This window comes from Astatotilapia calliptera, chromosome 6 (genome assembly GCF_964374335.1).
Source record: "Astatotilapia calliptera chromosome 6, fAstCal68.1, whole genome shotgun sequence".
NCBI lineage: Eukaryota > Metazoa > Chordata > Actinopteri > Cichliformes > Cichlidae > Astatotilapia > Astatotilapia calliptera.
Window position 1 is genome coordinate 30,495,513 of NC_137427.1, and position 15,054 is coordinate 30,510,566.

General features: G+C 43.4%; 2 protein-coding genes across 2 annotated transcripts; both read right to left on the minus strand.

The window, feature by feature from the left end:
* Window positions 1-1,952: 1,952 nt before the first annotated feature.
* On the minus strand, window positions 1,953-7,319 carry fbxl18 (F-box and leucine-rich repeat protein 18). The gene is made up of 8 exons (XM_026171587.2): window positions 7,230-7,319; window positions 6,910-7,122; window positions 6,009-6,206; window positions 5,526-5,875; window positions 4,987-5,122; window positions 3,827-4,905; window positions 2,625-2,843; window positions 1,953-2,509 (listed from the first exon to the last, which is right to left on the minus strand). Exons 2-8 carry the CDS (start codon window positions 6,961-6,963, stop codon window positions 2,353-2,355), a joined length of 2,193 nt encoding a protein of 730 aa, XP_026027372.1. The 5' UTR covers window positions 6,964-7,122; window positions 7,230-7,319; the 3' UTR covers window positions 1,953-2,352.
* A 1,746-nt stretch (window positions 7,320-9,065) lies between these two features.
* On the minus strand, window positions 9,066-12,739 carry LOC113024469 (actin, cytoplasmic 2). Its single transcript, XM_026171592.2, has 7 exons — window positions 12,587-12,739; window positions 11,451-11,576; window positions 11,122-11,361; window positions 10,375-10,621; window positions 10,099-10,290; window positions 9,821-10,002; window positions 9,066-9,733 (listed from the first exon to the last, which is right to left on the minus strand). The coding sequence occupies exons 2-7, from the start codon at window positions 11,571-11,573 to the stop codon at window positions 9,590-9,592; spliced, it is 1,128 nt and encodes a 375-aa protein (XP_026027377.2). The 5' UTR covers window positions 11,574-11,576; window positions 12,587-12,739; the 3' UTR covers window positions 9,066-9,589.
* Between the last annotated feature and the right edge of the window lie 2,315 nt (window positions 12,740-15,054).

Sequence of the window (15,054 nt, forward strand, 5' to 3'; positions counted from 1 at the left end):
TAGTGATGGTGTAAAAGTGTGGGTGAGTATTTTTTGGCAAACTTAGGGCCCCTTAGCATCAACTGAGCATCACTTTAACACAGCCTATCTGAGTATTGTGGCTGACATTGTTTTTCCCTTTGGGACTAGGCTTTACCCATCTTTTTATGGCTGCTTCCAGTAGGATAACACACCATGTAACAAAGCTCAGGTCATGAAAGTGATTTCTTGAAGATTTAGAGTTAAGTTAAAGGTGAGTTGGACTTAAAATGAGTCCACAGTCACCAGATAGCAATCAAGTACAGCACCTTTAGCATGGTGGTAAAACGGGAGAGTCACATCATGGATGTGCAGCTGAATAATCTGCAGCAACTGTATGATGCTGTCATGTCCACATGGACCAAAATCTCTGAGGAATGTTTCCATCACTGTGAACTCTTTATTGTCATTGCACAGTCATAGTTAGTACAATAGCACAACAAAGTTTGAAAAGTGTCCCACGTCGACACTAAGCACAGTAAACTTTAAAGTGGATAAAAAGTGCAAAAAATGTATGAATAATCAATGCTAGCTTTTATTTGAAATTAAGGAACTAAGTATTTTGGGGGTTTTTCTAAGTTCTGCATTTTGCTGTTATTTTGAGACAAAGCACTGAATTGTGATGTGGAAAGAAGTGCACCTGTTTCCTGTTACAATCCCTGTAGATACATATATTTGGATCTTAATTTTTAATCATGCAAATTACCCAAAACCAACAAAAGTCAAGTACTCTTGGTGAAAATAATCTGCCTTTATGGCACCCTGAAGCTGCCTTTGAAGAAAATAAAAATTCTCTCTCTTCTTCAAGTCTTTATCATTAAAAGGCCAGCATGGCACTCGCTGCTGTGGCTGATCAGAAAAATCAGAAATCTACAACCCCAGTGTACGAGAGACAGCTTCGGCAGTGTTCGGAGTGTTTTTGAGACTCTGACTGAAATCACAGACAGCAAGAAGTTTGGAAAGATTTTGCAGCTGCTGGAGTTTACAGATATGCGAATGTGGACAGATCTTCATTTTTTCAATTGAATTCAGTTTTATTTCTATTTTTCCAAATTAGAACAACAGTCCCCTAAAGGTGCTGTATATCATGGTCCCATGGACCCTACAATAATACAGAGAAAACCCCAACAATCATACAACCCTCCATGAGCAAGCATTTTTCAACAGTGAAAAGGAAAAACTCCCTTTTAACAGGAAGAAACCTGAAAATGTAACCGAGGAGAGGTGGCAACCGGTCTTTTTCTTCTCATCTAGCCTACCTACAGTACATTTTAGTGTGTCATAGTTCCTGACCAAGTCACACAGACTGATGGGTATCCATGGCTACTCACTCACTTTCTGTGTGCTTTGTTTGAGTCAGACTGACGGTGAAGGACATGATTCATATTCATGCAGCTCAAACAGCTTGTCAGGGTGATGACATTATGTTCTCTGAGGTCATCACTGCTGTAGGCGAGCCCAATATCACACAGGAAGCTCCATCTTTAAGTGGCTTTAATAAAGGTCTGAGTAGAGCTCCTGCTGATGGCTCTGTAGGTCAAAGACTACAGGCAGTAATTAACTGTAAATGGGGTTCCATGAACATTAAATGATTCATTTTGACTTTCTGCTTCTTTCCAATTCATTTTGAACTTTGTACATGGTGTTAAAAAGTCTGGATCCCAAATATACTTTATAAAAAGGTAATTGAGTATGAATATGATAACTTATCAAATAAATCAAATCTCCACCCAATTTTATGTTCTCAGAGAATATTGAAATGAAAGAGATGTCAATATATTATTTTGTCTCAAACTGAGTACACTGAAACACACACACACAAAAAAAAAAAAAGTTACCTCCAGTGCTATTCCACTATAGTTACTTCAAAAAATAAATAAATAAATAAAAATAACAGCCTGCCATGAATGGAAGAGCAGCACACAAGGGAAGGATTAAAAATTATTTACACAGACTTTATTATGATATTTGGTACAAAGTTTAAAATACAAATGCATCCTAAAATCCATTTTGGCACTTCATTTTAAAGGAACTGTAATGATTTGTGATAGAGAAGCCACAACCGTCACAGAGCCGCAGTACATCTGAAACATCCTGGAACGAACCGTGAGCCTGAGTGAGTCTATTTCCCTTGGAAAGATGATCACCGGTGTAAATGTAAACAATCGTGGAGCACACAAACAGAAATGATGGTGCTGATGACATTCAGTCTCAGCATCATTTGTGGATTTTATTTCGTGCAAGAGGAGGGGAGAAAAAAAAAAAAAAAAAAAAAAAAAAATGATGAGCACCTCAACTGCTGAGCACCAATCACACTAAAGCATCCTGATGAGGTCACAATGGTGATAAATGTGGTGGTTGAGCCACGTGGCTCTGAAACAAAGTGATCCGGTCCAGCAGTGTTAATGGGATATCTCTGATGACTGAGGGTAGGTCTTCGTGTTGTAACGGATAGATGACCACACTGAGTGCCGGGCGCTCTGCTGAGAACCTTAAGAAGGAAAAAAAAAGCCAGAAAATACACAAAACGAGTGAAAAGACCCCACAGGTAAAACTTTCGACAGAATATGCCCCCTAGCTTTAAATACATGAACACAGTCACCAACCTGTCCAGCAGAGCTTTCTGCAGCGTGCGACACATCACTAAGGTGCCACCCATGAACATGTGGCACATGACGACATGGCAGCACCGCTCCATGAAAGTTTCTGTGGCTGATGGGTCAAAAGTGCCACAGCGTGAAATAAGGCAGACGCGCTGCAGTCGGGAGCAGCAGGACAAAGCCTCGAAGAACGACGCATTCGCATTCAGGTAGGGCTGCTCCAACCTAAGAAACAGATGCACGTGGTTAGTTATGCATCCATCCATCTTCATCCGCTTTATCCGGGGCCGGGTCGCAGGGGAAGCAGCCTAAGCAGAGAAGCCCAGACCTCCCTCTCGCGAGCCACCTCCTCTAGCTTATCCGGGGGAACACCAAGGTGTTCCCAGGCCAGCCGAGAAATAATCTCTCCAGCGTGTCCTGGGTCTGCCCCGGGGCCTCCTCCTTGTGGGACATGCCCGGAACACCTCACCCAGGAGGCGCCCAGGAAACAGTCTGAGATTTGTCCCAGTTCAGAGTAAAATAAAGAGCAGGAGTGGGGAACTCCAGGCCTTGAGGGCCGGTGTCCTGCAGATTTTAGATCTCACCCTGGGTCAACACACCTGAATCAAATGATTAGTTCATTACCAGACCTCTGGAGAAATTCAACACATGTTAAGGAGGCAAGTTAGCCATTTGAATCAGCTGTTTTGGATCAAGGACACATCTAAAACCTGCAGGACGCTGGCCCTTGAGGCCTGGAGTTGCCCACCCCTGATATAGACCAATTGGACAACTGGAAAGTGAAAATCCTATTTGTTTAAAAGCCTCTCAAAACCAAAACATAATTCACAAATTACACTTTACAGGTAATTAACATTAAATGCTTTGATTGAAGAGAGTCAAGGGCAGGTCAATTTGGTCAACTTTAAAATGTTGGGCAAATTTTATTTCCTTAATGTTTTTTTTCTCCAAATTAACAGAAAAAACTGAGCCAACTGTCTGCTGGACAGTCATACAGGTTAGTGCTTCTTAGATGAGATCCTCTCATTTGCATATATGAACCTAACAGTCTATAGGGGGCAAAAAAGATAAATACGAATAATATTTAAGTGATGTTAATGTTCTTGCTTCAGGTGTATGAAATCAGACAGTTTTAAAGCACATTTTCATACTATGAGCATACTTCATACTATTATATAAACAAAGCGAACACAAAGTCATCTTCTTACCTGAGCTCCTGTAGCTGCGTGCACTGTTTAAGTGTGTCCAGCAAGGCAGCGGTGTAGTTCATGGTTTTCAGCGAACCCAGATTGGCGAGGGATAATACTCGCAGGTCTCTGCACTGCTTTGCCAGCTGTACCAGTCCCGTTCCCCTAAGAACTCCAGGAAGACCAGCCAGAGTCAGGCGACGCAATTGAGGCAAAGCCTCAAGCACCGCCAAATGTGCGTCTCCAATTCCTCGTGCCCAAGCGCACATGCCACGAGGCTCCACGCTTGCACGAGTGCACGGCTCAAGCCGAGGCAGTGTGGAAGCAAAGCCTGGACCGATAAGCTCAAAGGTCTCTAAAAAAAGGCAGCCAGCTAACAGCAAAGCGAGCCCCGATGTGCTGTCCCCTGACACAGAGGACTCTGAGGCAGGCTTGTAATTCTGGAGGCCCACACGAGGAACCTTCTTCAATCCCTGGAAAAGCGGAGAGAGATGAGTGTTCTGCATTTGCGTGTGATTTGTATTTAAACCGTCTGACAGGGCGCAGGCAGGGAGAGTGAGAGACAGCAGGTGTCTGAATTTGGCCAAGCTGGCACACAGGTGGGTTTCCCCTTCCAGCCCAGGTGAGTTTTCATGATGATAATGTGTGTGCATCAAGTTTAGGTATTTAATGTTGGAACAGCTGTCTGCCAGCTGGCTCATTGTCCCAGCAGCCAGCTGATCTTCCACAATCCTGCACTCCGAGTAAGGAACGTGGTTGATCCCGCTCAGATTCAGACTAACCAGCTGCGTGGCGTCTCTTACACCACTGTTCAACAGCGACTGGAACACCTGTGGCCACAATGCCGGGCATCGGCTGAAGCTAAGGTGTTTGGGGCTGTTTCCTTCCAGAGCTTGCTTGAGCGATGCAGAGTCCAGCCATGACCGAGGGAGCTGCAGGGCAACCAGGTCGCCCCGCTCACCCAAGCTCTGAGCCACTGAGGGAGCAGCAGGCCAGGGAGCCGGGTTTGGGCCGGGGATGGACACAAGGAAAACTCTGAGATGCTTCGGAACGTTAACGCTGAACACTGCCAGGTATAGGAGGAGCAGGGTCTGGTTTACCTAAGAACATGACAACACAAGCGCGTTAATTAAAGCCCATATAGGAACAGGTTTCATGGACATAAGCCCCAACACACTCACCTCTCCTGGAGCCAGCCTGGCAGTGAACTCCTCAAGCTGTTTGTAATGTGGCACGCTGCTCTGACCGACCATTAACTGACAGCAAACGCCGACACCCTCTTTGGTCACATCTGGGATGTCAAACTGCAACATCAGCCTACGGTGCAACGACAAGCAAATGCACACAACACTGTATCATTTAAATATCATACATTTTTGTTTTTTAAGCCAAAGACACAGCTGTCACATAATTTACAAATGACAGCCATTTTATAGGCTATTTATAGATTTTTTAATTAGACATGTTCCCTCGTTATGTCATGAAAATTAAGCAGATCAAAGAAAAATCAAAGTAAACCTATCAGAGAGTGGCTGGATTAAAGGACTGGCAGAAAACCTCAAGGAAACGCAGTATGGTGGTCCAGAGAGCCAAAACCTATAAAAACTGACATTGTCCAAATATTTCTAGACTTTGAAGAGGGCCGCTCCTAAGCATTTGAAAGGGGTTTAGGGAGGGAAGGGATCAAAAAACACAGTTGGGTCAGGGCCAACATCCTTACTTGCGGAGTTGGGCACAGCATGGCACTACACCGTAGCTTGGTGTCAACAGCATCTGCCTAAGCTCTGACAGGCGGCTCAGTGCATCCACTGCCTCTGAGCTGAGCTGAGCAGAGTTGAAACCTGGTGCCACGTCAAAAGCGAGGGATTTGAGGAAAGCGAGGGAGGAGAGGAGACGGGACAGGCGAAGTGAAGTGATGCGACAACCGGTGACATCTAGGTGCGTCACTCCTCTGCAGCGTGCGATGTGCTCCATGGTGGAGCCAGATAGCCAGTAGCAGCCATTCAGGCTCAGAGACTGCACATGATTGGCCAGCTGCTTTAGTATGCGTCGAACCAATGCGTCATCAGCCTGGAGAGAAATAAAGAACAGAGTCTATTTAATGTTTCATTAGAATACAACTTGCTGTTACAGAGGCATTTTCTTTTTTTAAATACATGGAAAGTTGTACACATACATGAACTTGAATTTTGCAGTAAGTTACCCAATAATCCTCAGACAGGCTGACATGTGTGAGCAGGGTCTTGTCATGGCACAGCGTGTTAAGCTTCTGGCAGACATTTGCCACATTCAGCAGCAGGTCACACACTGGAATATGGCGCAGGATGCATAGCAGGATTTCATCAGACAAATCTGACATCCCCACGGACGAAGAAGACAAGGTATCCTCATCGCACACAGCCTGAACCAGACAGCACACAGTGTCAGTGACAGGCGCTTTTAGGCCATTTGGAGAATATTAGAAAATTAGTCAATTAAATTCCTTCTAGAGGAATTTAATTGACAATATAATTTATACCATGACAGTATTATTTTATGTAGCTGTTGTACAGCTCTCCTTTTAATGTGTCCTGTTTTATTGTCATTTTTGTACGTTTTTGTTTTTTTAAACATTAATATCAGGTATGTGTTAAGTATTCAATTTACTCGATCAGAAACAATCATTTCTCCATGGTTTATCTTTATTCATGAAGTATGACCCCCACTATAGCTGAAGCATTATTTAGCAGAAACAAAATAAAAATGAAACATTTTTAATAGAAAATGGCAATAGTGGTCCCTGTGCTCCAGGTTATTTTTTTATTTGATAATACCACTTCGGGACAATACAACCTTTTAATGGTTTTAGTACCAGGGCGTTTGAGCTTAGCAGGTTTTCTCGATAAAACAAAACAAACAAACCCACACGCGCACACACCAAAACGCACTTATTTCCAGCACACTGCCGACGCCGGTAAACCAAACTCGGGATTAAAAAAATAATTGTGTAAAGTGTTTGGAGCATAACCTTACCTGACCGGCGTTAACATTTTGTCGCTAACGTTACTTTGAGCTGACCTGCTCAGCAGCACCGCTAACTAACTGTGAACGCCGTCTTCACCAACCTGTAAAATCTGGTAATCCATGCCGTCTGAAACTCCGCACACATCCCCACTCATGTTTTTAAAAAAGGCTCATCCACCCAGCTGGAGCTTCATGTTCCGTGAATCTGCTGCGTGAAACCACAGGCGGCTGAACGTTTGTGTTACCGTTAGCTGCACGGACGATATATGCTGTCGCACGTGTCGGACATCTTTTTGCGACGGACACACTTCCTGCTGGTTCAATTTACACAATAAAATACAAATTATTTTGTAAAAGTTATTAAATAAAGTTTTGTATTTTTTTTATAGATGCTATTAGATAGATATAAAAAAAAATATACAGGGCGATAACAGAGCTGTCTTCTTTTGCTGGCTGCTCCCTTTAGGGGTCACTACAGTGAATCAGGGCCAGTGTCCTTCAGGTTTTAGATTTGTCCTTGATCCAACACAGCTGATTTAAATGGCTAAATGACCTCCTCAACATGTCATGAAGTTCTCCAGAGGCCTGGTAATGAACTAATCATTTGATTCAGGTGTGTTGACCCAGGGTGAGATCTAAAACCTGCAGGACACCGGCCCTCAAGGCCTGGAGTTGCCCACCACTGCCCTAGAGGTAACATATACCAGACGAGACAGCAGGATCTTGCTGTCCACAGTATCAAAGGCAGCAAACAGGTTTAGAAGAACTAAAATGGCAGGGCTGCCAGAGTCAGCAGTTAAAAGCAGATCATTAAGAACTCTCAAAAAAGCCATCTCTGTAATGTGACCTGACACTGACTGAAACTTTTCCCACATACTCTGTTTGCTTAAAAACATTTTTTTCCAAGGACCTTAGACAGAAATGGTAATTTAGAAATAGGTCTGTAGTTAGAAAAAACAGCAGGGTCCAGGTTCTTCTTTTTAATAAGAGGCTGCACAACAGCATGTTTAAAGGCAGCTGGAATACAACCAGATGTAAGGGAACTGTTTATGAGAGGAATAGCTGGTTCCACTGAATCAAAAGCCTCTCGAGAAGACAGTCTGAGGGAGAATTCAAAAGTCTCATATGCTAAACCAGTCACAAATCACAAGTCACCAGTCCTGTTTTCATACATGCCCCACCCTCACATATTACTTCTCCTGCACTCCTGACTTTGGCATGCAGACTGATAAGAGAGTTATGCAGGATTTATTGAATATTCACAAATCTAAAGTATTGGTAAGACAAATGTATGCCAGCTTTAGTGTTAAACAGAAAGATAGTAAAGTTTCAGTGCAGCAGTCTTTATATTTCCTAATGTATAGAACTATATAACATCTTATATATTTTCTAAAGTCATTAATGTAAAAAAAGCTGATTATTGTTTCCCATAATCAGTTATTCACATGATGGCACTATAAAGAAAATTTTTGTAGTAAAGTTATACTCCTCAAAATCCATCTTCAGTATTTAGCCTGCCATGAAGGCTGATGACTGTAAAATTTGCTGTTTAACTCTTGACAGCAGTCAGACTGAAATGTGTGTTAAATTCTTTTTTTTTTTAAACTGATTAAAGAAAAATCTTGAGAAAAGAATCTACAGAATTCACATAATACAGTGTTTGGATGGAGGCTTTGATGCATCAGTGTTTGTTGCATGTGCAGCACCTTATACTGACATGCAAACAGTAGCCAAATGGGCTCCAGCCATCAATGCCATTCACGCCAAATGCTTATCCCATTTCTTAATTTAGACATCCTTGATTCCTTTCCTCACATGACCCCCCAAGTCCTTCCTACGAGCTGCAAGCTGAAGTGTTAAGACAAAAGCAGGCTTTGGTTCTTGGATTTGTCATTTAAGACACTATTGTTTCAGTCATATTTTTGCCAAGATTAACATGAGACAGGTGTAGCTTATTGTTACAGCACACAACTACATTTATGACACTGAAGTCACAAGTGTTGCCCCTGAAATTAAGGGTGCAGAGTTCATCTTTTATTAAATTTTAATGTGCAAACTGAACCTACTATCCACTATGGTTTAACTTCCAGGTGTCACACTTCTTGACTTTTGCCATTTATACCAGCAAAGCCTCTGTCTCTTCCAGATGCATTTTACTAAGTCTTACATAAGCTGAAACAACTTTCCCAGAGTGCAGTTTGAGGCCAAATGATGAATAGGTTACTTTGATGCATTCAACATAAAGACAAAATCAGACTTGAGTCAGACATGTGCGCTTTATTGGGTTGTTGTGTACACCAGAGGCTTAAAGCCCTATGCACAAACCTTCATACACCTCAATACAAGGTACAAGCCTTGTCTTTTGCATGATGACAAAAACAAACTGGACCAAGTATCATTTAAGGCTGAAAGTACAAAAACAAAACAAGTTTCAGATTACATAATTTACATATTAAGCAATACTACAGTTCTGATGGGCAGCGAGCCCACCAGAGAATAAACCTTCATAGAGGCAAATAAGGTGGTGAACAAAGACAACTGGAATGACCTACACAAACACGACAATGGATATCATGTTTCTCACACATTCACACCGCCTGGGATGCTCCGTACTTCCTGCAGAGTTTCTCCCCATCAGGGGGCATGGTGCCATAGCCAGAGTGATGAGGGAAAATGGAAGAGGTGTAGGCTCAGCATACACCAGTGTGGTGGTGTAGGCATGTATGCTGAGCTAGTTTGGGTTTGTAGCAGTGTGTTTTGGTGGGGGTGGGGACAGTCTGTTTAGAAGCACTTTCTGTGGACGATGCTGGGGCCGGACTCATCGTACTCCTGCTTGCTGATCCACATCTGCTGGAAGGTGGACAGAGAAGCCAGGATGGAGCCTCCAATCCATACAGAGTACTTCCTCTCTGGGGGAGCAATAATCTGCAAGGGCAGAAGTAGAGTTGTCAGCAATGAATACAGTCCATTTATTATAAACTTATAATAAAACAGACAGAACAAGAATTTTACCTTGATCTTCATGGTGGTGGGTGCCAGTGAAGTGATCTCCTTCTGCATGCGGTCAGCAATGCCAGGGTACATGGTGGTACCTCCAGACAGCACAGTGTTGGCGTACAGGTCCTTACGGATGTCAACGTCACACTTCATGATGCTGTTAAAGGTAGTTTCATGGATACCACAAGACTCCATACCTGTGGAGAGTTGGAAAGTTTGGGGTTAAGGTTAGCCTTGCAAAGGACTACTTTTTACAAATCACAGAAGTCTGTCTTAAAGCTGATGCTGCTTACCAAGGAATGAGGGCTGGAAGAGAGCCTCTGGGCAACGGAACCTCTCATTCCCAATAGTGATGACCTGTCCATCAGGCAGCTCATAGCTCTTCTCCAGGGATGAAGAGGAGGCAGCAGTTCCCATCTCCTGCTCAAAGTCCAGGGCAACATAGCACAGCTTCTCCTTGATGTCACGCACAATCTCACGCTCAGCTGTGAGACAAGAAAACATTACAGTTAAGATAAGAAAACCCTGAAAGCCTCACATCATGTCTCAAAAACCATCCTCATGCTCACCTGTGGTAGTGAAGCTGTAGCCCCTCTCAGTCAGGATTTTCATGAGGTAGTCTGTGAGGTCCCTGCCAGCCAGGTCCAACCTGAGGATGGCATGGGGCAGAGCGTAGCCTTCATAGATGGGCACAGTGTGGGTCACACCATCACCTGAGTCCATGACAATACCAGTGGTACGACCAGAGGCGTACAGGGACAGCACTGCCTGGATGGCCACATACATGGCAGGAGTGTTGAAGGTCTCAAACATGATCTGCAAGGAGAGCAGGAGAAAAGAGATGATCAGTGAAACTAAAAGCCAAAGTACTCTGAAATAAGTTTCTGTGTTAGTTCAATTGTACAGAAAGAACAGCACACTGGGTTGAGTATTATGCCAACTACAATAGAAAACTGCTTTGTTACACTGACTCTAAAAGTTAAAGTGCAGCAAACTGCTCTATTATCATCCATTGCTTCATGCAGACACCCGTGTAGTTAAACACAAGTCTCAGTCTAATTTATAAACAGCAGTGCCCATGCTGCAGCTCATTCCTGATGCATCACAGTGCAGAGATAGAAACCTGAAGCATCTGCAGAGCTGAAAAGATCAGTCGAGGGCAGAGGAAACCTGGAGGGTTGAAGGAGGATGAGGAAAGACAGATTGAGCAGGGGAAGAAACACCCGAGTGGCAACATAGTTTCCTGTTGTTGGGCACTGCAGCTCAACAGTTTCCTGACTTAGGGGGAAGTTCGTCAAGGTGTCAGCTCTTGTTACCTGCGTCATCTTTTCCCTGTTGGCCTTGGGGTTCAGGGGGGCCTCTGTGAGCAAGACTGGATGCTCCTCAGGGGCAACTCTCAGCTCATTGTAGAAGGTGTGATGCCAGATCTTCTCCATGTCATCCCAGTTGGTGACAATTCCGTGCTCAATGGGGTACTTGAGGGTCAGGATTCCTCTTTTGCTCTGTGCCTCGTCACCAACATAGCTGTCTTTCTGGCCCATACCAACCATTACACCCTAGGAATGCAAAGAGCAGTGCGATTATGAAAAGGTCAGCAGTTATGAAAAGGTTACAAGGCATGTGAGGTTTATTAAGGAATATGTACCTGATGCCTGGGGCGTCCAACAATGGAGGGGAACACAGCACGTGGAGCATCATCTCCTGCAAAGCCAGCTTTGCACATTCCAGATCCGTTGTCAACAACGAGGGCGGCAATTTCGTCTTCCATTTTCTGTATGAAGTAGTAACAGGAGGAAAGGATTTTTAATCCTAATGTTCAGCAGCAGTGTGCGATACATCTGGCAGACAGCCTGGATGAAGTCTTGCAGTTATTGAGAACGGACGCTGGATGTCGCAGTGGCGCAAGGTTGAGTCCTAATCCAGAGCTGAGAAACAAAGGCAGTTTCTCACTCGGGCTGGCCATGGCCATATAAGGCAAAAGTGAATGCAGCTTAGAGACTGCTGTAGACCGGCCCGGAAGCCGCCCCGCGTGTCGCTAAACCTCAAATGACACCGACAGGCGACCACTCCCTTCACCGAGCTCACCACAACCGTTAACCACACAGAAAACCCTTTAGCAGCTGAACGAACTTCTACAAATCACAGTTAAATCTGATATATCTGAACGTCGTGACTGACGCATTTGCAAGGTTACACGAACAAAAAGCCAACTTCGCACATTTATTTGAAGCAGACGCACCAGGATTTGCACATTAACTGATAGCTGCAGTGACACAGCAAAAACCTTTAATTTCAGAAGCTCTACTTACAAAATTAGTAAAGTCTCTATAAGCCTAATCCATCCAATCTGCATTTGCCTGGTCTGGTGTTTGAATGTTTGAAACCGGAGACACCAGAGCTGCAGACCTGCCACAGTGGATGCTTACATGTAAGCGAGAAGGTCAAGCTTTTTTCCTTTAACACGTAGTCTTGATTTGTCGGACTACAAAGTGATGACAGCATCGAGTGGCAAGGTTATTTCACACCCACTTAAACATAAGCGGCAACATGTCACCACATTTCTAAACCGAACCGTTACATGGTTAAAACTGTGGCGGTCAAAATAATAGGAACACTGTAAAGCCTAGCAAGTGGCTTCAGCTTGAAATGAGAAAACGACTTGGTTCGTAAGCTAAGGAGTGATATATATATAAAAAAGAAAACACTCGCTGTTCAAAATGTTACATTAAAGCGTTAAAATGTGAGGAAGAAACTTCCACCGACATTCCGCAGTTGTCTTACCTGTGTGAGGGAGGGTTTTCGGTGTATGAGAACTGTGACTGAGCGCTACACTCCGGTAGGATGTAGTGTCTGAACTTGACTGCAATGAAGGCCAATAAAGTGGAGGATTTTTATGAGGGCTCGTGCTGCAGCCCCTCTCCATAAAAGGAGAACTTTCCGCACGGCGCCCGCTGATTGGTTCGGCTCCATCCACTGGGTGTGGCGCATGCAGATCATGGTTTGTGCGCTCTGACATAGCAGTGGGGGGACAAGTCCCACTAAACGAACCCATATACCTCCCTAAAAGTTATCAATCCGGGGTCGTTCAGTGTTCAGTAAACCTGCTGATTTTTTAAAACTGTCTGCCATAATGTGATAATAATACATAAGTGGGATACAGACTAGTGGATGACAAATCCCACAACCCCTGCTGCAAAGCACTGAATGGTCCCTGAGCATGTATTAGTTATTACTTTAATAGACTGAATTAATCCAGCCTATAGTTACGTCGTTTTTACATCCTCTACATTGTGACGGTGCCAGGATCATCCTGATTATAGCCTCAGTGATATAATATACCCATGAATGAGTGCTCTTAATTTTATTCACGGGGTCAGGGAATGCTTCAGAAGAGGATTTCACCATTCCATTTCCCATTTGTTTGCAGGATGCTTGTTTGTGGTGACAGGACTGGGGATGGTGTTTAATCTCAGGGTCACTGACAGCACGGTTAACCCTCTACCTGGCTCTTCTGCCCCGGCACACCAGCGTCACACAAACACAAACGCACACAGTGCAGACTGACAGTAATGCATGTATCCAGGCTGAATTGCGGTAATGTTTAGGGCATGACTGTAACGAGACTATATATATATATATATATATATATATATATATATATATATATATATATATATATATATATATATATATATATATATATATATATATATATATAGTCTGTTAACTGTTAAATCTTTTTTCTTTTACTATATTTTATTAATATTTTGCTCTTTACTATTTTTTACTGTACCAGTCTGCTGAGTGACTGTCTTCTGCTCGTCAAATACATTTCATTGCAATGTTGACCCTGTGCTAACTTGCATATGACAAATAAAACTGAAAACTGAGACTGTAAATGTCTTACCTTTTCATCACCTCGCAGGAATTGTGCAATTGAGTTTACGGGGCTAATCTTGTGAATGACGTGTGATAAACAGGCGTGTTATTTTCAGAACATACTTATATTAGGTGTCAAAATAAAAACAATTAGGCCTGGATTGATTACTCAGGAACATGATTCACTTCTGGTATGCATACAGCCTACACACAGGCAGGTATTTCACACACCATTGTTTGCCTCTGGCCTGAAACTATTTCAATTCTTTGTTGATTTTTTTTTTTAAATTTTTATAATGAAAATCCTCCTCCAAGGCTCATTTTATAAGTTGACCAGAGATTAGGTGGCTGGATGGGCTTTAACTCAATAAGGGCACCGGACAAAGCCTCATAAACTTACACTCGGAATTCTCACAGGCCCTGTGTGTTCCTAATAAGGATATATGGGAGCTGGATCACCAAAAGGCACAGGAAGCAAGCTTTTAAAGTGCCTCACTTCTACAGATGGAGGAAGTGACCACACACACACACACACACACACACACACACACACACACACACACACACACACACACAGCTAGGTGTAGGTAGGCAATCAGGTGATCAGAGAACTGGCTTTTCCGCTCAGCATTATCCTGCTTTGAATTGACGCTAAACACACACACACACACACACACACACACACACACACACACACACACACACACACACACACACACACGCACACACACCAAGTATAGACCCAGGGCACCACCATCCCTTTAAGAGTTCCTTTGGATGACGTCCATATAAGGAGATATTGGAGAGAGTCACATGGGGGGAAGAATGCGCTGCTCCGGTCATGTGACCACTCTGAGGAAATGAATGAATCTCCCTTTTTAAGGCCATGTTTGTCTGTTACCGCTCACATTTTCTTCTGTATTCTTTATCCGATTTATGTTTCAATCACAGTTTTAAATGATTAAATGTATCTTACAAAATAATCTTTTAAACTTTGTTCTCTATCCAGACAGTAGTTTCTCAATCTCACGCCTTTGCTTGAGCAATTTCAAAACTAGGCAGCTGCATGACTCATGCACGCATTACAACACACAAATGTAGGCACTCCCTCCCTGCATTGCTCACTCACACAGTCAGAGAAACTCACAGTCCTGGGTAAGGCCAGCTCTGACTAAGACCGTATATGGAAGAAGCTGGCAGGTAGCTTCTGTCCACTTCTCACTCATCCCCTTCTCTCCCCACCCTCTTCCTTTAAACTCCCATTAAGTCTCCAATTCAGCCACTCTCTTTTTCTGTATGTGAGCACCATGTGTGCTCAGTATGCATACTATACCTGTTTCAATCTTCACCATGTTTCCAGTCGTTTAATG